The sequence below is a fragment of the Mauremys reevesii genome, linkage group 4 (genome assembly GCF_016161935.1).
Source record: "Mauremys reevesii isolate NIE-2019 linkage group 4, ASM1616193v1, whole genome shotgun sequence".
In the NCBI taxonomy this organism is placed as follows: domain Eukaryota; kingdom Metazoa; phylum Chordata; order Testudines; family Geoemydidae; genus Mauremys; species Mauremys reevesii.
In genome coordinates, this window is record NC_052626.1 from 115,124,006 (window position 1) to 115,148,872 (window position 24,867).

A 24,867-nucleotide genomic window follows, 5' to 3' on the forward strand; every position below is an offset into this window, starting at 1 on the left:
AGAGTTGTAAATATGCAGCAGTTAGTTCCAAACAACATTGTATTTATACCCCTGTAGTTAAAAAAACCTCCAAAACCACCAAATATTTGAGAGCCAGGACATTTGGAGATAAGGTTCCATAAAGACAGGCTTAACTCTGACCCTGTAATTTAGGGTTGCCATCCCTCCAGGATTGTTCTGGAGTCTCCAGGAATTAAAAATTAATCTTTAATTAAAGATTATGTCATGTGATGAAACCTCCAGGAATACGCCCACCCAAAACTGGCAACCCTATTGTAACTCTACCCCTGCCCATCCAATGTGGATACTGATACATTGTAAATAAAGCTGGTCAGTAAGTGTTGATGAAAACAAAACTTTAGCAAAAAAGAAACAATAATTTGTGACAATGTTTGCATTCCTCCCTTCCCTCCCTACTGGTTCTGAGCCTCTCTAATCATAAGTAGCAGGGCCTACAAACTGAAAATGTAACATTCTGCACGTGGACCTTGCAGCAGAATAAGTGGAACTTGAGAAAGTGGATCACGTTTCTAGAGGGATCAGGGTGGTGAAGGACCAGGGGCTCTGGAAGGCAAGAGGGAGATACGTTGCAGCTGGACAAATAGTAGACACTCAGCATTGATCTCTCACGTTCAGTAAAGTTCTGTTTCCTGCATCTCTACCCGCCTTCTGCATCTCTTACTGCTACGAACCAGGCTTCAGTGTGTCCTGGTGCAGTGCTCGGGCATCTGCCGCCAGTTTGTAAAGGGTGAATGCGATAATGATGTGCAGCAGGGTCTGAGCATCCAATGCGATGGAGAGTTGAGGTGCTGCAGATACACTGGGATTCTAGGTTTCAGAGTAGCAGCCGGGTTAGTCTGTATCCGCAAAAAGAACAGGAGTACTTGTGACACCTTAGAGACTAACAAATTTATTTCAGCATAAGCTTTCGTGAGCTACAGCTCACTTCTTCGGATGCTCACGAAAGCTTATGAAGTGAGTTGTAGCTCACGAAAGCTTCTGCTAAAATAAATTTGTTAGTCTCTAAGGTGCCACAAGTGCTCCTGTTCTTTTTACTGAGGTTCTAGTCTGTATAGAAGTAGATTGAGTTCTCTAGCTCAGGCTGTGAGGGGGTTTGTTTTATGGGCCTGATCCAAAGCTCATTGACATGAGTGGACAGGTTCCTGTTAACTTCAATGGGCTTTGGATCAGACCCTATATCTGGCTTAAAGGAGACAGGCTGGGGTGTTTTGCCATGAGCTGAACAAACTTCCAATATCTTTAAGCTAATTGCAGTGATATGAAGACTTTTTTTTTAAGCCAAAGCTTAGCGAGGCACAACCGTCTACAGGGTCAGCCATCAACATATGGCAGGACTGGACAGAAGTTCAAGGTGTCCACCTTGGATAGCAAATAACTCCAGAATTAACCATGCAACCTGCCTTAAGTGCTCAAACCCTCCTTCTCATTGAGAAGAACCCAATAAAGCAAAGCTGGTGCGTCTAGGCCAGAGACAAAAGCATCACATGCCTCTTCCAAAAATGAACAATCTCACTCTCCAATTTCACTACCTCCAAGATGCCCGGCCCAACTAACCTCAAACTTTGCAACAGAAAGCAGCAAAGAACAACCCTCAACCAAAGAAACCCAGCTGGCTAGAGAAGAATCATGAGACATGTTGGGTATTAAGGACTTCTTTTATTGAGGAACTTAGAGGATATGGTCAAAAATCAGGTTTATAATTGAAAGCTCTTTGCCACCTTAACAAGTGGTTTTGCAATGTGGGGGTAAAATTCTCAGAGCAATGGGGCAGGAAGCTTTTCAGCTGTAGGGCCCTAATCCTGCAATAGCTGGAAAGCTGCAAATAACTCCATGGGGGTGGTGTCCTGCACCTGTATGGCGCACCGCTGACTTCACTGGCATGGCCACGAGGGTTCACTTGCATGGAGACCTTTGGAGGATCAGGGCCTCGGTGACTGGTTCAAATCCAGCCCAGAATGGCAGAAATCAGTCATTAATTTGAAGACCATTTTCTCTGTTGGCCTCTGCTGGTAGAATTAAAAGCCAAGCAGCAGCCAGGCAATGGGTCTGTATAGCCCCACACCCTCACACCTCAGGCTGCAGGGCAGGGCAGGAATGATCCTGGGCCAAGTTCTGGGATTCAGCAAAAGGGGAAGGCTGTCAATGCTGGGAGCTGAGGAGAATGTGGCAAAGTGACACTGAGGTCTCCATGGCAGAACAACTCTGGAGCAAAAAATTGCCCCAGGAAAAAAAAAAAATCAAGACCCAAAAATATCAAGATTTAGAGGAATGCAGAGCAAAAAGGAAAGGGAACAGGAGTCAGAAAGGACTCCCACAAAGGAAGGATTGATTAAGACCTTTGTTGGGGTTTTCAATTAAGGTAGTTTTTTTAGCCTTCTCTTGCACCACACAGATCTTCTGTTCCTCACCTCAGTTATTTAAATCAGTGCTTAGCCCTGTTCTGATAAAAATTGTGATTTCATAATGTAAGAGTCTATATCTAGATTTGAGTGCTTCTATCTATATAAGAGCTATTCAGCAAAGAGCTCAGCAGGGAGGGTCTGGTCCAGTAGTGGATGCTGAGCACTTGCAAATCTCATATTGAGCTTTTGTAAATCTGTTTTCCTTTAAAAGGAAGGAGCAGCTGGAAGGAAAAGATTTAAAAAGCAAGATTTAGAAAAAAGGCTTTAAAAACATCACATCCTCATCATCAGATTATGTCATTATTTTCTTTGCTTTATTTTTAATTTCATTAGTAGGGAGGGTTGGCTCGTGCACATGATAATGAAATGAGTACACGTACAGCACATATAAATTGAGGCAGGGAAGGATCTGAGCCAGGGCCGGATTTTTGATTAACCGGCCGGCAGCCCAAAGGACACAAAATTGGGAGGGGTGGGGAGGGAGGCAGGGGGAGGTTGGGGGGAGCCAGGCAAAGGGCAGAGGGGGGGGAGAAGAGGGGGAGGGGGGAGCAGGATGGGAGCATTAATGGCAAGTAAGGGGGCTTAGGAAGGGAGGGCAAAAGGGGGTCAGGGCAGATCAAGGTAAGGAGGGCTTTAGGGGCTGGTAGCATCTGCACCGACCAGGCACCCTTCCAATTCCCTTTCAGGTCCCTTTTTGCTCTTATGGCTAAAAAAAAAAAAAAAAAAAAAAAAAAAAAAAAAAAAGCCACCCAAAAAAAAAAAAAGTCAAGCCGTGCAAAAACAGCCTCCACCCAACCCAGTGCCAGTTGTTGCCTGGCCTGCCCCTTCCCCCTGCTCCCCCACCCAGCCCCTCCCCCATGCCGCCCCCCCACCACCCCACCAGCCCCACCCAGCACCCCCCGCTGCCCAGCCCACCCCAACCCCACAGCCCAGCACCCACCCACACCTGCCCACACCACCCCCCACACTCCCAGCCACCACCACTTCCCCACCCTACCCACCTCCCCCCAGCACCCCACAGACACACCAGCCAGACCCCCCACACACCTCACCCTCCACGACCACACTGGCCCTGCTCCACACACTCACCCTGCTCCAAGTGCCGGCGCGCCTGCCAGGCTGAGCTGGCACAGCAGCCGGGACCAGCTCACAGCACAGGTGGGATTACTCCTGCCTCGGCGGGGGGAGTGTTATGGCCCAGGCAGGGTCTGCCAGCCTGGCCAGACTCAGCCCCCACCAGCTGCCTGCTCCTGACCCACCCTTGCCTAGCTGCCTGAGGACCTTCCTAAGTTCTGTCTCCTCTGGTTTTCTTCCTTTTTTTGACAGTAAAACTTTTGACAAATCTGGCGGCATTTTTGTTGCTGGGGTTGCCAAAAAGTCCTGCAAAACACCCCAATTGAATGTGGATGTGCCCGTGTGTGAGCGTGGTTGAGGAACGCGGTGTGTAGGTGGGGATGACAGTGGGTGGGGGTCAGCAATGGGTGAGTGGTCAGGGCCCCCAGCCAGAATGAGGGGCCAGCCAGGGGCTGGGGGCAGTGGGGTGCCTGTCCAGTGGGTGTGGGGTGCTGGGTCGCTGTGGGTTGTGGGGGTGGGGTTAGTGGGGAGCTGTGGGAGGGGGTCAGCTAGAGGCAGTGGTGGGGCCCTGTGCTCCTGTTCTCAGCTGGGGCCCATCTTAAGCCCCCAAAAGAGCTTCACATTCTCTCATCCCTCCTGCCCTCTTTCTTTTTTTTCTTTTTCCTTCATCCCCCCCCTGTAAGTCTAGTAAAGTAAAATAAATAAAAGTTCAGTACCTTGTTTTGGTTCATTAGTCTAACTTATTTAGACCACCCACCATAATTTTGCTTGGGTCTGGCAGACCCATTAATGATCTCCAAAAATTTTTTTTGTACTGTATTTTATATTAAAAAAAGCGCTTTGGATAAGAGCATTATATTAAAAAAATGTTGGGATGGGTCTGGCCAGGACTTTAAGTGAGGGAGGACAGAGCGGGGTGCAGGAGTCAGGGAGAGCAGGTGGCTGGGGATGTGTAAGATGGGTGCGGTAGTCAAGGCTGGGAGTGTGTGAGGGGGGTGCAGGAGCCATGGAGGACAGAGGGCTGGAGGGATGTGAGGGGGATGCAGGAGTCAGGGAGAGCAGGGGGCTAGGTGTGTGTGACGGGGATGCAGGAGTCAGGGCTGGGGGTGCAGGGTCTGGGAGGGAGTTAGGGTGCAGGAGCAGGCTGGGGTGCAGGATCTGGCCAGGAGTTAGGCTGCAGGAGGGGGCTCAGGGTTGGGGCAGGAGGTTGGGGTTGGAGCGCTTACCTGGGGCAGCTCCTGTTTAGTGCAAGGGGTGCAGGTGGGAATGTGGGGGGGGGTGCAGGAGCTCCCATTTGGTGCTCAGGGTGGGGCTGGGTATGTGTGGGAGGTGCAGGAGTCAGGGCAGGGGGCTGGGGGTGTTCCCAGCCCCCCACCCTACCCTGAGTGGCTCACAGCGGGGGGTATGTGTAGGGGGAGTGCGGGGGCCCCGCCTTTGCTCTGATTCCACCCCCTTCCCCAAGGCCCCACCCCGCCTTTGCTCCACCCCCTCCCGCGAGCACGCTGCGGTCCCGCTCCTCCCCCTCCCTCCCAGAGCGCCGGCAAACAGCTGTTCGGCAGCGGGGGAAGTGCTGGGAGGGAGGGGGAGGAGCGGGAACGCCGCACGCTGGGGGAGGAGGCAGAGAAGAGGTGCGGGAGGGGGGAGCTTGGCTGCTGGTGGGTGCAGGACAGAGGCAGAGGATGGAGAGGAGCTGGCAGGGCTTTGGACTGCAGCCCAAGCAGAGCGGGCCGGGCCGGGACCCCTTTGGAGCCTGGGCCCGGCGTCACTGCGCCATTGTAAACCCGGTACTGATCTGAGCAGAAGGGCATTAATGCCCTGGAGCAAGTGCAAATGTGAAACGTGCTCGCATGTTCCTTCAAGCTGCTAAGAGAGACTTGCCTCCCACGTGACACACCCAGAGCCCATTGGGATCATCAGCTGGAGGAACGTCCCATTTACAGAAACCACATGCAACTTCCAGCCCAGTTTCCTCAAACTTTTAATTGTCTTCACATTTTCCATATCTAGCCTCCCAGGGGCTTCTCCCTCCCTGGCCACACTCAAATCAGCTTGTCCAGAAACCAAGCACAAACACCATGCAACGCTGCTAAGACTCCAGCCCACTCCTGCTGGAAGCAGGCAGCCATTTCCAATAGGACGGAGGTGGACAGGACAGGCAAGAGCGAGCCACATGCAACGGACGGAGGAAGAGAACGGATGGTGGTTGGCACCAAAGCTTAGCCTTCACGCTCTGAGCGACCAGGCAGCTGCCCCAGCACACCTATCACTGATGATCCACAGAGTGCCCAAGGCCAGTGGATTTAGGGGGGAGAGTGGCCCTCTGAGTACAAAACTGGGAAACTTGTTAGATTTGCTAGAAATAAATAAGCCACTAGTAATAAAACACAAGTGAAACCCTCCATACCGTGACAACAGTTAGGTAGCTAGTGTGCTGAGACCACTGTCTAACATGCTCATCTGTATTATCTCAGTGTCTCCTTGTGCTTCCCCACCTGTTGTCTCTTGTCTTACGCTTCTATTGTAAGCTCCTTGGGGCAGGGACCCTTTTTGTTGTTCTGTGTTTGTACAACGCCCAGCTCAATGAGGTCCTGGTCAAGGACTGGGACTCTGGGGTAACACACACAAATATCACAACAACAAATCACACATACAAAAATCTTATAGAAACTACATTTTATATATGATAAAATAATGACTAACTACGTCTTTGTTGGTCCTCTCACTTCTCTCCCTATTCTCCATCTTCAATGCATCTTTCTTTCAAGTCTTTTTCACATTCTGGATTTTCCCCGCCCATGTTTCTCCATCATTTGTTCGTGTTTCAGTTCAGCTTTTCCCCTCTCAAATGCCCCGATACAGCAAAACACTTAGGTAGGTGGTTAACTTTAAGCATATGAGCAATTCCACTGACTTTCAACAGGAAGACTCATATGCCTCAGGTTAAGCACATGCTGGGTCCCAACCTAACCACTCCTCTTATATTTCTTTTCTGATCTGACATGTCTCCCTTTAATATTCTTCCTTTCTCTCGCCTTCCTCCCCACCATTAGCCGTCTCCCCCGCCATTCCAGGCATAGAAATATAACCAGCAGCGAGCAGAGGTATGACTCAAAGCAGACCAGCCAACGCAATGGGTTTGCCCCACAGACTATATGCTTATAGACTTCCTTTGGGGAAGTCTGCACCCGATTCACGGCCCTGCCCTATTCCTGGAAAGGGCAGCAAATCAGAGCAGCTGCATGTGCTGAGGAGCAGCTCAGTCTCACAGTATTTGGAGGCTGGAGTGCTCCTGTTGCAATCAGTTTTCCCTCCGAGCCAGCTGGAGAGCACAGGCAGGCTCCTGGGGGTGGGATATAAGGACTTGGTCAGTAATAACGGCTATGAAGTACAGACCCGCTTCCCAAGAGCTAGACAGGCAAGCCTGCAGCTCATTGGCTAGGGAAGCAATTGAAACAAAACTCTCTTCACAGTCCTTTCCATCTCATAGAACAGACTTAATCGCTCCCATTACAGTTAGTAAATTGACAGATGGTATCACAAGCAACTTCCAAGGAAGAAGCTTCTGAATTATGACTGGGTCTGCCCGGAGCTTCTCATGCCCCAGTGGAGATTTATTTCGGGATTAACCCATTACTCCCAACCGATGCAGCTGGGGAGAAATGGAAGGGCTAGTGCTGAGCAGTGGGGAGGATAATATTTCACTGGATCCCAGCCAGCAGCTCACGGCAGACATACCAGGAGCATTGCATGGTGCTGCATCTACCTCCCAGCTCACTGGGGTATATCGGGGGCCTTATCCAAGCAAAATCAATGGGAGTCTTTCCATTGACTTCAGCGGGCATTGGCTCAGATGCTGAGTCAGCTACGAAGCAGGGAATGGAACAGAACAAGCCACTTGGACTGAAGAGTAGTGCTCATCCATCGACGCCCCTCACACAATTCTGCTGACACTGCCTTTGCAGCCAGGGGGCCAAATTCTCTGCTGGCAGAAGCCAGTGTGATGCCACTGACTCAAATAGTGTTTTGCCCGCTAATGCCAGGGCTGAACATGGCCCATGGATGTAGCTGGGCTGCATCCCCACAGCCTGAATCCCCACCCACACTGCATGAGCGCCCCGAGCTGTGAGTGGCCTGGCAAGAACACACACCCAGGAAGATGCTCATCGGGGGCACCCGGCAATAGCCGCTCATCTTCCTGCAGCTGCTCAGCATTAGAGAAATGGAACTGAAATCCGCAGACACAGACACACCTTCAAACGCACGCTGGAGATAGCAAGAGCTGGACTGGTCACTCAGCCCAGGAGCATCCGCAGCACGTGATCCTGTCTGCATAGGAAGAGCTCTTGCCTTTGGCAGGCTTTTAAATGAAAGCCCTCAAAAGCTTGCCTCCCTCTGCTGTCAGTTAACAGCCATTTTACCATGTTCAGCTGACAGGGAATCACAGGGAACCATCCCTCATTCCTATTACGGGATCTTGGCCCTCTCAGCAGACAACGCAGGGTTGTTTCCTAAAGATGATGACTATTGTGTAGATTATGGTAACATTTAGAGGCCCAGCTGGGACCAGAGCCCAGCTGTGCTGGGCACTGTGAACACACACAGTAAGAGACAGTCCCTGCCCTGATGAGTGTATAGTCTAAACAGACAGGACAGACAAAGGACGCACTATCAACCCTATGTTACAGACAGGGAAGTAGGCCACTTGCCCAGTGTCACACCACAAGTCTGTGGCAGAATCAGGAGCCAAACACAGATTTTCTTTGTCCCAGGTCAGCGCCTCAAGCCACAGGACCATCCTTCCTCTCTCAACAGTGATAACACACTTTTCTTATGAACGCGGTCTCATGCCTCATAAACAAGTGTGACACGAATCAAGAATTGTCTACAACAGCCCACGATAGCCCTGGAGTAAACAGACCCACCTCACGCTTGGAAGGACAGGCTCCACATCTGAGCAGGGGTCTGGAAAACACTAGTACAAGTTCCCTGGGAACTGATCAATGCCTAGTGCTTGCCTGTATCTAAATAGGAAGGAAAGAAGCCCATGCTAGAGGAACCATGCAGTGTGCGCCCGGCATTTGCTAGATAAAAGTGATCCCCAGAACAAACCGATCGTACTCTCAGTTCACAGAGAAGTGCAGTCTAGCTTTGGAGAGTTGCCGCTCAGGGGCACTCACCCAACTCTAGAAGCTGCCAAGCTATAGCAGAAATGAATGTTGATTTTTCACAAGCAGGCAGGAGACCTGGAAGCTGTGGCTGTCTTTTTCAGCATCAGAGTCTGGATTTACAAGGGACATTTCTGCCTCTGCTTGTTTGGGAGGTGGAACTGTACGTGGTGGAGAGATGGCTGGGACAGCAGCAGAGGCTGTGTAATTTATTATAGGAACAGGAGCCTTGGGGATTGTTCCCTTGAGTCAAGCACACCCAGTCCACAAGCACAGCCCCCGCACCATTAGTTCTAGCACCTCTGGTTTCTGATGTCATGGAGACATGACCTCCAGGGTTGTTCATGTTCGGAGAGCCATGGAAACATACATGTGATGAGTTAGCTGTGCCCAAGGATACACTGAAAAATGTGGGGTGACCCCTGAACAGCAGGTATTTGGTGTCTCCTATATTGTATAACGTGCTACTAAATGTACATCCATATCTGCTCTAGCAGAGGAGATGCAGAATGTCCCACATGGTGCACACTTGCCCCTACTGGAAAGTTTTGAAATAAAGAGTCTTCCTACAGTGCATGACCAGCGAAGGTCACCAGTGAATAACTTCAACCCCTTTCCCAGCTGGATAAAGCTGCTCCTTCTCCAGCTCAAAATGTACATTTCTTCATACTCTTCATTCAAACTAGATTCATTCAGGTTCCATCATGGGCAATTAGGACTGAGACAAGAGTGTGCTTCTGCATTTGCAAACTCCTTTGCCCACAGGTTTTATGGCAGGAGTGGCCATGCGTTGAGAACCTACCCCAATTCTTTGAAAAAATGAGATGACATTGCATTATGTCATCATTGCTGCCTACCCCACACCACCTTTCTCCCCAGCTGTAGGGTTGCATGAGCACTCTGCCATACCATCACCTAGCTATCTGGTACCATGAGCTTAGCGGTAATGTTGTATCCATTCCAAGCACTAGGAGGCCTAAGTTTCAGTGGGTCGCAATAATCACTCTGCCAACTGCTTCCAGCTAGCATACTTCTCCCAGGGCTCTGAAACGCCCTGCCTCTGTGGCCCACTCCTCATAAATCATCCATCCAGCCTGCCCCTACTGACTCTTGCTGCCCTATCACCCTTCTATCAGGGAAGAAGAGCAGCGGGAGATGCATCCTCAGATTTGACCCCTGACTGCTCAGCCAATTCGCCACAAGGAGGTTGAGATCAAGATCCTCAGAGGTCTGCATAGCATGAACAATGACTAGTCCCATACGCATTTCATTTAACACACACACACACACACACACACACACCCCTCTCCAAACATGCTGCAAGAGAAGGTGACAGACACTTACCCTGGAAATGCCAATGATTTGTTCATCTGGGAGCAAGCTGATGCGCACAAAGCAAGACTCAAAGTTGACGTCCTCCTTCTCCAGGAGGTCCTTCCCTTGCAGCAGCGTGACGTGCAGGGTGTTGGAGAACACATCATATTCCATGTTGACTTCCACCTGGCCCACAGTGAAGTCTTGGCCAAAGTTATTCCCGATGGAGGAGATGGAGCTGAGGGAGTCAGTGGACACGGATTTCTTCAGTGGCCCGAATGGACCCAGATCTAGGTCTTTGCTCATCAACTCTAAGGTTCCCAGCTCATTGATGTTCTCAAAGGTGTCATCCATCTTCAGGCTCGGCTTGCGGACAGGGGACGTCCTTTCTGCTGCCTTTCGGAAGTTTGAGGCTCCCCCTCTCTGCAGACATAGGAAAGGACAGAAGAGCCACTCAGGTTGGACTAACCCCTTCTCCTCTGAACTACCTCTTACTACACGTGAAATGAAGCATATGGGGTTCTTAAGTGCTAAGGGGTCTAAATATGTAACTGCCATGGGATATGAAGGTAATTCCTTAACAAGAAGATCTACAGCATTAGGCTGTGGCACAGTCTCCCAGGACAAGTGCTTAGGTCATTTAAGAGAGACTAGATAACGCACTAGATCATATGCTGTATATGATATGAAAGCCCCTTCCCATCCCTTATTTCTCCCTTTCTGGTTTTATGCAGGGTAACTTTTCATTAGTCAGCTAAGTGACACGAGTGACTTAAGTGACACCTTAGTTATTTGTAAACATAAATATTCAAAACAAATCATTTTTTAAAATTTTCCATTTTGGAAGAAAAAAAAAGATGAAAAAGACAAAAAATGAAAACTAATTTAAAAAAAAAATAAAATTGCAATTTCCCCACAAATCCAGCCCCCTTCTGGTTGTTTGACCACCTCTTATACATAACATGTACCACTGCCCCCTACTGGGTGAACTATACGTGCTCAAGTGTACCCAGTAGCATTTAGCCCATAAATAAGATATGGGGTAAAATTTCCTTAAGTGCCTAAGCATCTTCGGAGCCTAAGTTTCATTTTCAAAGTGACTTAAGCATTAGAAGCCTAAATCCCATTGACTTTCAATGAGACTTTGGCTCCTAAGGTACTACTGAAAATGCTGTCAGTAGTATTATGACCTCTAAGTAACAAAGAGAGATTCTCATCTGAAATCGTGTGTACAGTTCTGATCACCCGGGTTCAAGAAAGATGAATTCACACTGGAACAGGTGCAGAGAAAAGCTACTAGGATGATCAGGGGAACGGAGAGCCGATCTTAATGAGAGAAGACTAAAAAAAGTGTGGCTGAGAAGGGATATGAATACGTCTAGAGGGTAAACAGCAAGGAGAGAGAAGAGCTATTTAAACTAAAGGCTGATACTGGCATAAGAACACATGGGTATAGACTGGCCATGAATAAACACAGGCTGGAAAGTAGGTGGTTTCTAACTATCAAAGGAGTAAGGTTCTGGGGCAGCCTCCCAATAGGACTAGCAGGGGCAAACAACCTACTTGGTTTTATGATGAAATTTGATAAGTTCTTTAACAGGATTAGATGACAGGGTTGCCTGCAATCTCAGGGGACTGGATTTAAGGACTGGAAGGGACCTACCGGGTCATATGTTCCTTTAGCTCAGGTCTAGGACAAGTACCTTCCCAATCCTGTCTGTATGAAAGGCTGATGCAAAGCAATCATTTTGTTGCTCTGCCATGTAACTGTTCATTGTATCCCCCTTGTGGTCCAGCCATCCCACCAATTCTCTTGCAGGTTTCCTGCTTCTAATAGATGTAAAGAACATTGTGTGATTTGTTTTTTTATCTATGGCTATTAGCTCTTCAAATTTCTTCATCGCCTTCCTAATTTCCTTCTTGCATTTTTTCTGCTGTGGTTTATGCTGTTTTCTATTGACTTCACTGGGGCTGGAGTTCCATGTTCTGAAGAACTCCTGTTTAACTCAGAGGCCCTGATCCAACTCCCATTGAAGTCAGTGGGCATCTTTCCATTTATTTCAGTGGAGCTAGATCAGCTCCACGTCTTCTTGTACTATGCCATTGGACAATCCTGTCATTTCTCTTGCCTTTTCGTGCCCTTGTTTGTTTCTGCCTATGCATATCTTCTCCTTTAGTTTACAAACACCCCATGTCTAATATCAGAGGGGTAGCCATGTTAGTCTGGATCTGTAAAAGCAGCAAAGAGTCCTGTGGCACCTTATAGACTAACAGACGTATTGGAGCATGAGCTTTCGTGGCCCTGGGTGAATACCCACTTCGTCGGATGCACCCACGAAAGCTCATGCTCCAATACGTCTGTTAGTCTATAAGGTGCCACAGGACTCTTTACCCCATGTCTAGTGCCTTCTGTTTCTTCTCTCACTTAAGGGCCTGATCCAAAGCTCATACAAGTTGAGGGACAGACGCTCCTTGACTTCAGTGACCTTTGGATCAAGGCCTAAGTTAAAGCCCCTGTATCATTCTGTTTGCTCTCAGCTCCCTTGTGCCTCTTCCATTTCTACAGTGTCCTCTTTGTAATAAGGTGACTAGAACTGTGGCTTCCAGTCTTTAACTCCCCATCCCGCTTGATTTTTCCTTTCTTTGTTGGTGTTAATAGCTACTCTGGTGGATTTAGAGTCTCTTTTGTGAATTCCCCCATCCTCCTGACAGCAGCTTGTCCGACCGAGCTTCTATTTCCATAACCTGAGGACACTCCCTGTTTACGAGGCAACAGTTGCATCATGAGCTAAGTAAACTCCAAAGTAGGAGGCAGACCCAAAGCACATGCTCTCTCTTTGTCTATGGAAAACAATACCAAAGACTGCTGGTGACCAGGATGGGACTGTGCAACCATGTCAGTATGTTCTTCAGAAGGCTGATGTCCTACTGACATGCAGCGAAGATCAAAGTCCACCTCTGCCTCCTGGCTGCTGGTAACAATAGAATGCTAGACTTCAGACCCAATGGGCCAGATCCACGGCTGAAGTGAGTGGAGACATGCCAACTTATACCAGCAGAGGATCTGGCCCAATATATTTAGCCAGGCTTGTGATCATTTGTTTTTCCCCAAAACATGTATTCCTGAAATTTAAATTACCCCCAAAATAATGCTTGATGTTTCTTCCTCTGTTTGAGACCTTGCTGAGGAAATCAAAGGTTTGAGCTGGTTACCTTCTCCATATTGATCTGTCTTTATAAGAGCTTGATGGCTGGTGGAAATGTTTAGTGACCTGGTCGCACTGAACAGGAAGGACTTTTACCTTGTGTTTGATGTCCGAATACGTAGTCCCGTACTTTTGTTCCAGGTATCGGTAGTTGTAGTTGGGAAATGGAGACGGAGTTGGATAATTCCCAGACTTCCATAGTTTCCAGAGGTTTAGTGCAGCTATTCCCAGCAGAACAAGTGCGCCAGTTACATAGATGCCTATTTCCCACCCGTGCGGACTCCTTATGACTAGAAGAGAGAAGAATTATTGTCAGGAGTGGGGCCCAGGGGCAGAGATATTAAACTTCATGCTTCAGAGCTTAAACCAATCTCTCAGTGATGAGGATGAGAACTAATGTGTGGCAGATAAACTCATAAAGAGGATTAGGTATCATCGTTAAATGAATCACAAGGGTATCTGAAGTTACACTAGCCAAGGGCTCTCAATCCTCATGCTTCAGAGCATAGACTGATTACCAGGTAGGGCCAGGAAGGAATGCCCATCCCCAAACTATGGGGAAAAAGGGGGACTCAGCTCAGTCTTCTTCTGAAGCATGAGGAATTGGCCACTGTCAGAAACAGGACACCAGACCAGATGGATCATTCATCTGCTCCTATAAAATGGCAGCTCCTGTGTAATTGTTTCCCATCAAAGAGCTGTAATGCAAATCGCAATCATCGTTTCACTTGCTTATGAACTAATTTGTGTGTGGTCGCTTTCATATATTTCAGCCCCCACGCCTATACACAAAGTAAGCCAGATCCTCAGCTAATATAAAGTGTCAGAGCTCCATCAAAGTCAATGGAACTATGACAATTTACCTCAATAGATGATTTTATGTGTATATAAATTGTACAGAACATACACTCTGGGTGTATGAAATACATTGTCCTTTCTATAAGGCCAGTTCCCAATGAGTTAGTGATGCCAAATGAATTTGGGAGAAAGCTTCCTATGCTTATCTGGCTATACAGAGAAAAATCTGCATTCTTCACTGTCAACCTAAGAGAATGCAGGAATTTGCAGGTACATTCACAATTGTTGCTGCATTGTGCCAGCATCCATCACATAAAATGATTAAATCTACATCCATCATTCAACATGCAACAACATGCAATGCCACCATGAGATCTGTGCCTCCAGCAGTGAAAATAGAAGGCTGGCCTTTTCTCTAATAGTAGACCCTTTTCTTATGACAACATTCTGGTCCACTGACATCATCTCTTGAACAGTCTAAAAAATATACAACCAAGACTTTGTGTGAATATCATATTTGAGCAGAACCTACATCCACGCCTCGTCTCTGACAATGGTCGGTGAGGGATGTGTCAGAGGAAGCCATAATATCTATAAAATAGATCTAATTGTGATAGAGTGGGGAGAGAAGGGGAGTTTTTCCTGATCATGGCTGGTGATCTGCTTGGGCTGTGAAGCAGGAGGTATGCTGTGGTCACTCCTCTTCACGCTGACCAGTACCATCTCATCATTATCTTCTACTTCCCTTTGTCTCTTCATTTGTACTTAGATTGTAAACTCTTTGGGACAGCCCAGGGACCATCTTTTTGTTCTGCTTGTACAGTCCCAAGCTCAATGAGATCCTGATCCCAGTCCGGGGTGCCTAGATTCTACTGCAATACAAAAATAGATGGATCGATAGATGGATTCGATGAAGAGGGAGTGCCTTTTTGATTTTTATCCTAGTAGGTGTATCATGATTTCTTATTTCTTGTGTGGCACTTGGGAACCCTAATCCTGGACCAAGATGCCATTGTGATAGGTACTGTACAGACACAGAACAAAGACAGTCCATGCCCCAACTACAATCTAAGAAGTATTGCAAGTTTTATTCTGTATATGGCCCCCATACTTAGAGCACTTCAAAGTATCAATGAATTATTCTCAACACCCCTCTGTTGTGTGGACATGACAGGAGTAAACCCTTAATTCTCCAATTCTTGGCTTACTACACATTGGAGGGTTTATTAAAACTAACATTCCAAACCACTGGTACGCACCTACAGCCTTAACTTCGTTTTAATGTTTTTTTGGGGGGGGAAATGATCCCATTTTACAAAGGTTTCCAATTTAGTAGCCTGCAAAAGCGATGCCCTGCAAAAGTGAGTTCTAGAGGTGTATACATTGTGTTAAGAGTACTTCCACGCGGAGCTCTCAGAACTGGTCACTGTACCAGTCTCATCTGACACCCAGAAAGGCAGCTATTCTCTGTTCTCCACCTGGGAGAATTACAGCTCAAATCAACCCCAATGTCCCCTAGTGCTTGTTTAGAGGTACTCACCACTGATGCGGTATTCAGCTATATTACTGTCCATGTCCAGTTCTTCTACTCTCAGCTAGAGAGACTGCCTGAAATGTACAAACAAAAATAATCAGGAGAGGAGAAGCACACAGAGCAGAGAGAGGTATTTGATCTCTCACACAAGAACATTTGCAATGTCAGTCACTGGATCTAAATTCTGCCCTGTGACAGATGACCAGATGATCACAGTGAAAAACCAGGGCTTCTGCCACAGGGCATGCACAGGGAAGAGTCTTGGTGAGCATCAGGGAGATGTGCTTGGAAGGTTTAGCAAAAAAAGGTTGTCCATTTCTCCCTCTCCTCAGCCACACAGACTCTCCCTGGCCTGCTATGCTGCATGTGCGGTGCTGGTTCAAAGACTGTGTGGAGAAGGAGGGCGACACTGGATTCCTACCTGAGAGTGTCAGCCCCTGACAGACCTGGTGGCAGAGGTATCTGCCCCAGCCTATTGTCAGTTTCACAGCTCAGCTGGCTGGCACTTTCTTCAGATGTCCAGCATGCAAAGGGCTTTACCAGACACAGGGCTGATCCCTGCAACACAGGGATTGGCTTCCTGATTTCAGGGGCACATGGCATTCTATAGGTGACCAACGTAGGGATGGGCTCAAACCAAATCCTGGAGTCAGCCACCCCAAATCTTTCTGGGTGGTTGGAATCCAAACCCAGACCTCAGTCTGAACACTGGACTAAACCAAAACTCTGTATATGAAACCTACATGTTAGGGAGCTCCAGCCCCAGACCTCGATTTCTCTTTAATGCAGGAAGGGGGAGATAGAGCACTAGCACTAGCAGAGAGAGGGGCTGGGCACTGTGGCTCTTTACTCAGAGCCTGCTCAATTGCAGCTGTGGCTGTTGCTGGGTTTGACTTTCTGTCATGCAGCCCAGAGAGGGCCTGGATGCTGTTCTGGACCATCTGGAGAGCGCTGGTTTGCACTTGACATTGTAAGTGATGCACACTAGATATGGGGGAATATGCCTGTAACTATTTATAGACCTCACCCACTTCCACGCCCCTCCCCACTCCCGCAAAAAAAAAGGTGTTTTTTTTTCTATGAAAAACTTTTTTTCCCCCAACTATAACAAAATGTAATTTTGGTCGACAATTTCTTCTTTTCAATTAAAATAGTTGCAAGCTTTTGTTTTGGTGGGGAGAAAAAAAATCCCACTTTGACTCCTCTCCTTCCCTTCCCCCCAACAATAATTTCCCCCTTTTCACCATTGGGGTGGGGGGGAAGCATGGAGAGGACAGGGAAAAAAAGGAATAAACAGAGAAGCTGGGTTCCCCCCCCCAAAAAAAATTTATTATTAAACAATTTAAATGAAATTAAAAAATGATTTCTTTCAATATTTTCCTATGAAATATACTCACCTTTTTTTCAACCGCTTCTGATGATTTATATAGGGCTAGTACCATCCAGAGCCCCTCACAGCTCCTATTTTACCCCTATTACCTCTCCAGTCGTATGCATGCAACTCCAGACAGCCCCACAGATCTCGGGAATAACAGGCCTTCTTAGTCAGACCACCAGGCTATATTCCCCTCCTCCAGCTGACCCTCACTGAGGTCTGCACACAGTGCTATTTGCTGCAGCCCATTGTAAGGGCCAAAGGGTAGGCACCACCCCAGGGGAGCACCAGGGGCATCTGGCCATAAAGAGAGACACTTCCTCCCAAGGCTCCCGTTTCACTAGGAAGAGTCATTTGGGTCATTCCTTTATGAGGTGCAGCATTACCCCTCCCTCCATGCCCAGTCAACTCCACTGGCTAATGCATAGTGGGGGCAGAGTCTCTGCCTAGTACATCTCTCCCCACCCATCTGGTGCTCAGTCCCTGCATGGCTCCAAGCACCTGGAGCTAGTGTTGTGAGGACAAATACCTTAAAGGTACAACATTTCTTGGGTACTACCATAATAGGAGCCATATCAATACCCAAGGTAGCTAGGAATGAGTTGGAAACTTCATGAGCACATGGCTTCCAACCCTTAGCATGGGTTTTAGCCTGGTGGGAAATTCCAAGGGACATTCCAGACCTTCCCCTCCTGCAGCGCTGCACGACATGCAGGTGGTCTCCTAGGGAAAGTCTTAATCAAAACCTGCCTCGTGTCTTGGTCAAAGTCCAACAACAGAGTTCATTGATTGCTCGGTACCTTGCTAAACTACTGCACTATAAACTGCCAGCCGGACTCTGATTTATCAGTCAGTGCTGAGGTCTCCTTTCCGTGTGGAGGAAGAATTATGGCCCCCTTCCAGCTGATGGATGTTTCGGCAGGATCTGGCCCATTTCTCTAGGATTTGGCCTCGGTATGTCCTCAGAGAGGGCAATGGCTCTGCTGCCTTTCACAGGGGATCTCCACGCTCCATCATCTTCCCCACTTTTCCCAGCTCTCTGGCTGATGGAAAGGTGACGGGTACATTCTGTCTGCGGGCGCTAGGTGTGCTTGTCACGGTTCTCCACCTGTCAGGAGGCCTAAAATTTAGATCGCTCTTCCACAGACACTCAGGAAGGAGGGACTTGTGCTTAAGTCACTGGACTGGGACTCAGGAGCCCAGCCCTCCTGCCGACTCCCTTGGTGTCGTCAGACAAGTAACAATCTCTGGGACTCAGTTCCTCGTCTGTAACATGGGGATAATAATACTTCCTTTGCCTGTGTCTATTCAGTTTGTAAGCTCTTCGGTGCAGGGGCTCTCTCTTCCTAACTGCATGTACCGCACCTAACACAGTGAGGCTTTGCTCTCTGGGGCCTCTGAGCGCCACTGTAGTTCTACTAACAAACAGCCACTGGGCTGTTTTCACCATGTGAAGAAACCGCAATTGTTTGGACTTGTTGAACCCAGCTGGTGAAGTGAGTCCTACCCCCTAGTCCTTTTAAATCTCTCTTTGGATGGACTCCTCCAGGTCAGAGCCCATAGGGGGCTTATTTCCCCAGCCTTTTCACACACACCCCACCCCTTTTTCACTCCGTTTTTAAGCATACATGGCTGTTGCACTGTTCAGCTTCCTCTCTCACTGCATCTCATATTTCACCATTGTTTGGCTCCTTGCTAAGTCTAGATGGCTGTTTTGGAGAGTAGAAAGCTTGCCAATTCAATAGGGGGATCAGCATTTTTCCTAAATCACTCCAACGTATCGATTCTGCCAGACCCCGTCAATAGATTCTTGCAGCAGGGGCTGTTTATTACCTCTGTGGCCTGGAGGAATTTTCCCACATGGTGCCTGGCTAATTTGCTGGGTGCACTCTAAATTCATAGACTCTACTACATTTAGGTAGAATCTTTGCTAGGCCATATATTTTTAAGGTGCTTTATCCATCACAGCCTTGCAAAAAGACCCTTGTCAACACACTCACAGTACAAGGCCTATTGCAGATCATTAGAAGATGCCAACAGACAAAGCCCCAAACTTTTTTTTTAAGTTTATATGCAGGGAGAACATTTCCTTAAAACCTCTGCTTAAGAACGCCAACTCCATGACCCTCCTCAGGGCAGGCTGTGGGCTCCTGAGATAGCTAGGAGGGGTGGGTTTGGCCTGGTATGTTTACTCTGGCATTGCTCAATGCCATTCTACTTAGCAGAGTAAAGTCCCTCTTGCATTGGGGTTGCTAGTTAATCGTTATTTTACATGGGTGCTTGGTTGCTCAAGTAGATTCTTTCCATTGCCAGTGTTCAGCTACGGTGCTCAGGAAAGGCTTGTGGCTTCCAGCACTGGTGTCCTGTTGTGTTATTTGTCTCACTGCATCAGAAAAGATTAAACTAGACAACAAGGAAAATTCACAAAATGATTAGCCTGTGAGACACTACCCACGTCCCAGGATGCTTTGCATACTCATCCTTCTACAGCTGGGCTGGTGGGGGCTTCACGGAGTCACATACGCACATTAAACTCTTCCAAGCACAGAGATGTCAGTGCTAGGAAACACCACTAGAATAGCAAGTGGATGGAATTTAATCTCCAGTTGCACCAGGGTTAAAGTAAAAACTTGTCTGGCATCCCCAGAGGACCGTGTCTATAGGTGGGCTGTAAACTGCAAAGCTACTCTGAAAAACGTGCAGCTCTCGAAGAAAACACATACACGAAGAGCTGGGAAAAAACCTGCTGTCACTTGAGCTGCACTCATTAAGAAGAAATAAAATCTCCCGGCTACCAGTGCCAAGTCATAATGCTACACACCTTGGATTCATGGGATAAGCAGCAGTCAAACTTTGCCCTCACATAGCACTTGACACACAGTACAATGTGCCCGTGTAGTAACCAAGACTGACACCGACTCCTTCTGGAGGCGTGGGAAAATTACTCTGCCTCAGTTTTCCCATCTGTAAAATGGGGATTTAGCGAAGTATTGTAATCCCCATTTTATGAAGGGTAAATCTGCAGCAGGGAGAAGGGTAACTGATTTGCCCAAAGTCAGAGAAAGTCAGTGTCAGAAGGGGAGTAGAATTCAGGAATTTGTGGCTTCCAGTGCTGTGCTCAGACTAAGAGAGACCACATCTGTCTCAAAATCAATCATTGCTACTGCTGGGGCTGCTGTCTGGAAGCCTCTCCCTAGGCTGTCTGCGTAATGCCAACAAACCCCGGTTGTTGGTGGGTGGGATTGAACTGGGGACCTCTGAAGCTTACTGCATGAGCCTCTACTGCATGAGCTAAAAGCCAACTGCCTGTTAGCTAAGACTGTAGAGCAAACTCATTAATCTCTCTCTCTCTTCTATGTGGTCTCGGTGATACTAGATGGGACAGAACACCACACCCAAGAGGTGTGTGGGTTACACCTGCACACCCAACTGGAAAGACAGAAATTCAACAAAACCCCATGGAATGAGTCTCTGACAAATAAAACATGCTAGCAGGATAAACACCAGGCTCCTCTTTCCAATTAACATTTCAGTTTTGCAATCAGCTTCCAACTCACCGAGTGGCACTACAACAGCAAGCTGCCAAGGTAAGAGATTCCCTCCAGTAAAACTCAAGATGAGGCAGTGTCTTTTCCACCCCTATCCTATAACCGTGGCTGGTTGTTAAAAGGTTTACATTGCAACTGAATCACAGGTGCTAAAGAGCAATGGGAGTGAGGCAAGTCTGGCTGTCCTACAGCTGAATGTGAAAGACTGGTAGCACTGTTCCAACCCCCAACCCCGGAGCTCATCCAGTAGAACCTGGCCCTCTGCTTTCCTGGGCAGAGCAGGCTGATCTGTGCGCAGTGGACAGACATGCGCTAGAGACTTAGGTGAGACTGCGCTAAACTCATTTCACCCGCGACCTGATTTGAAACCCAGTCTCCTGGGAATGGAGCACAGCGTAAGGCTAGGATGCTGGCATACTGTTCTGCTTAGTACAGCCCTTAGCTAAAATTCAGAGGGAACATTTTAATGCCACACATAGCACGGGTGGAACATTTTCCACTACGCCTTTTTTTTGGGGTGGGGGGTCTTTTTTCCTAAACTGATGTTTGTGTTCCTCAAAATTTTTCCATGTTTTTAAAGGAAAAAATCAGAGTTCTCAGTGAAAATTTTCATCAAAAAACTTGGAAATTCCTGCAACATTTTTGGGAAAAAAAACAACAACCCCGAAGTGTTTCCTCTCTTTCAAACTTTTTCACTGAAATTCTCACCCAACCAGCTGTAAGCCTAAGGCTAGAAGTCCAGCAGGTTTCAAATACAGCTCCAGAGAGAGAAAGACAGATTCCCTTTGGGGTTTCATGTAGGAACTGGATTATTTTGTATGGTCCTGGCAGCATAAACGCTGGATTTCAATGCATGGGCAAAAGAGGCTGGGGCGGGGGGTGGAATTCTGGGGAACTTGAGCATTTTGTATTAATTAAGCCCCTTTCCCTGGAGCACTTCACTGAGTCACTTTGTGGCTTTCCAGCTCTCCCCTTCAAACCCCATCCTTTGAGCCCAGGGATTATGGAGGAGAGGAGCCTACGGGGCCAGCTACTTATCCATGCCCTGCAGTGAATACAGGATTGTCCTTACAGAACAGCCTGGAGATTTAAGGACCAAACCCTCCAGCTAGTGTAAATAGCTCCATCAACTTCAGCTCCATTGATTCACTGCAGCTACAGATCCAACCCCCCGGATTTGACTCTCCGCGCTGGGGCTCTCAGAGCTGAGTGTGAATTCCTGCTTTCCTTTGGGGCTGGGTGCTCTGGTGCGAGACCTCCCTGGTGGCTTTGCTGGTGGGGAAGGAGTTATCGTTAAATCTTTCCATCCCTCTCAACCAGCCCCATCATTTCATCCTGACAGTATGTGTCACCAGCAGTTTCAATAAAGTGCCGGCAGAGCCAGCGGAGGTTGATGACAATCTAATGAAGACAAGGCGGTTGCAGCCGGATCCTTGTTAGTTTTCTTTATGAGCAGCTGTAGACTGGGGAGCAGCGACAGGCATGGAGAGCGGAGCCAGGGAAATCACATTCCACTTGCAACGGAGAAATAAATAGTTTGTGATTTGCAGGAGGAGGAAAACAGCCCCCTGGGAGACATCCTGGCACTAAGGGGCAGTTAAATGTCCCCTCGGGAATGGAGAGCACAGCCCCCACCAATCCACTTTGACCAGACCAGCTTCCTGTGAATCGTTTTACCCTCAGCGCTGTCCCCCCATGAGAAGGGGTTTAAACTCTAATACATTGGGCAGGGATATTGTCTTCTTATTACTTGTATTGTGGTAGCACCAAGAAGCCAATCACAGACTAGGACCCCACTGTGCTAGGCACTGTACAAACACAGGAGGGAAAGATACCCCTGCCCCACAAGCTAAGATTCTGTGTACTGAGCCCTCACTGAACATTCATTCCATCCCCTACCCCACATATCAATCCCACCAACTCACCTACCACCCTACCTGCCACCTTGCCCACAGACCCCCCCAAAACAGTCCTCTGCATCTACCTCCCAATTACTAAACCTTTTTCCAGTCGTCGTCCCCCTGACACAACCAAGCACTGTGCTCCCGTGGCCTGAGCATGTGGCTAAGAACCTGGCCCTTCTGCACTGTAGTCCCCACTTTGCCATAGGTTCTCTCTGCAGTCTTAGGCAAATCACTTTATTGCTTTTCCTCAGTTTCCCCACCTGTACAATAGGGATAACGGCACAGGCATGTTGTGAGGATAAATACATTAAACATTGTGAAGTACTTAGATACTAGTGATGGGCACCCAATAAATACCACAGACAGACACAGAATGCAGGAAACTGCCAGACTGGACTAAAATAACGGCCCCCCAGTTCATTATCCTGTCACCAGGGGTGCAGAAACCCCCTCCCTGTGCCTGGCAATGGGGGGAGATATCGGCCTGAGCCCCAGCGGCTGGTTAACTTGTGCCTTTATGGGAACATTTACACACAAAGCTCTCGCCTTTTCTGCTGCTCCCTGATTCATTCAGTCGTGCATTCATCTAGTGTTTGTGACCTCGGCAGGGCTTCGGTGGCAGAGAATTGTGCGAAGGAAATCCATGGCACAGAGTGAATCACAGCAGAACAGGAAAGCCTCCACAGAGGAGGGAGCTTCTACTGACACCCGGGTAGCTGAGTACACAAGCAGCGAGGTGAAAGCCAGTGGCAGGGTATTGGAAACCAGGGCTGTGTGTGCTACTTGTTCCAGTCTGCTGAGGGATTCTTTAAATACAAGGGGCCATCCTGCCCTCACTTATAGGGATGTAAATCTAGGGTCACTCCTCTGATTTCCCCAGCAGGTATTGACTCCCAGCATGTGCAGGCAGGTGGAGAATTCCCTGACCAATCCTGCTCCGTTGTGCTCAGGACAGAAAGAAACTGGCAGCCATGAATGAGCTGATCCCCACCTGTGTTTACCCCTTTAAGAAGTAACTGAACCTTGTCCATGAGTACACTGAGATTTCCTGCTACTCCACATACCCAGTGCATGGTGTAAATAAATAATAGGCTCTATGAGATTTTCATCCAGAAAGGAATCTACAATCGATGCCTACTGACTGTTCAATACGGACAGGCCTGTTTTTGACGTGCAGAAACCATGGTTATTATTTAAGTGTGGTACAAACGCCTAATAAAGGCTCTGGGAAGAGAGGTCCAGATTCTCAACTGCTGTAAATCAAGTCAATGGAGCTATGATGATTTTCAGTTCACCCTAAGAACTGTGGGTGTATTTGAACTGTGTGTGTATATACAACATTTGACCAAGGAAAGAAATCCACAGAGCACAGCAGGACAGGTCAGCACTAGCTTACTGGGAAGTGTACTTGGTTGTTACATGGCAGTGGTGTATTTGTCCCCTGAATGATCATTGTGCTAGGACATACCCACAATGATTTCCAAGATAATTGAGAGGGAAAGAGGCAGGAGTTTCAGCATGTGGATGAGTGGCTAGGCAATGGACAATTCAATGGTAGTCAATGCGCTGGCCTTTTAGTTCTCAATTGATTGGAGCTTCCTATTGATTTCAAATTTAATGGGGATGGCTCCTGGACTAAAATAGCACGAAAGTGATTAGATCAGGCCAGTCTGAGATGCAGTGTAACAGCAGCACTGAAGGAAATTGAGAGCTGGAGAAGAAATTACGAAAGGACAGCCCACTTCAGAATCCTTCCCCTCGGAGCACTTGCTGCTGGAAAGGCCCATTGTCAGTAGGGTGACCAGATGTCCTGATTTTATAGGGATAGTCCCAATTTTGGGGTGTTTTTCTTATATAGGCTCCTATTACCCCCCACCCTCTGTTCTGATTTTTCACATTTGCTGTCTGGTCACCCTAATTGTCAGAGGCCTCACAGGGCGACTCTGCTTTGGCACCATTGACAGCTTTCGCTCCCGCAGCAGAGAATGTCCAACTTGACCCAGTCTGCTTGATCAGAACCTTCTGAACAAAACCAGGCAAACCTCAGTGGCATATTGGTTTTGAACCTGAACCCAGGGTGGGAACCCGTGCAAATGTAACCTAATCAATCCAGCTTCCACAACCCCTTGTGAGTCAAAACTACCAAGTTCCAGCCAGCTCTGGTACTTCTGCTACCCTCTAGGGGCTGCAGCCAATGAAGACTGTATCAGCCTTAATATTTCTCTTCCTAACTGGGATTCTCCATTAGCTGAGGTGGTGGGGGCCTGGGCTTTTGGAGAAGGAGGGTCTAGATTCTAGCCCAGCTGATGACAACGACCTCTGTGAGAACATGGCATTGTTACAGAGCCTTGGAATGAAACAGGAGGGAGAGTCACAGGCCAGAAGCGAGATGCAGCAACAGGGCAGGGGGAGACACCATGGGCTGGACTAGCAAGGGGACCGTAAGTCAGGACAGAAGTGCATTGACAGAGTTGGGTGGTGCACCCCATGCCCAGTGCTACTTTGCCATTCCTTTCACATGCACTG

At 48.0% G+C, this 24,867-nt stretch overlaps 1 protein-coding gene across 2 annotated transcripts in view; it reads right to left on the bottom strand.

Moving 5' to 3' along the window:
• The window catches only part of SYT12 (synaptotagmin 12), a 63,168-nt gene that overhangs the window by 33,217 nt on the left and 5,084 nt on the right, over positions 1-24,867 (bottom strand). For both annotated transcript variants that reach the window (XM_039535687.1, XM_039535686.1), the window contains exons 2-4: positions 15,521-15,588; positions 13,279-13,472; positions 10,007-10,399 (exon numbers count right to left, since the gene is read on the bottom strand). In XM_039535687.1, the coding sequence (XP_039391621.1) occupies positions 10,007-10,399; positions 13,279-13,472; positions 15,521-15,554 (621 nt within the window). In that variant the 5' untranslated portion in view covers positions 15,555-15,588. The remainder of the gene's footprint in view (positions 1-10,006; positions 10,400-13,278; positions 13,473-15,520; positions 15,589-24,867) is intronic.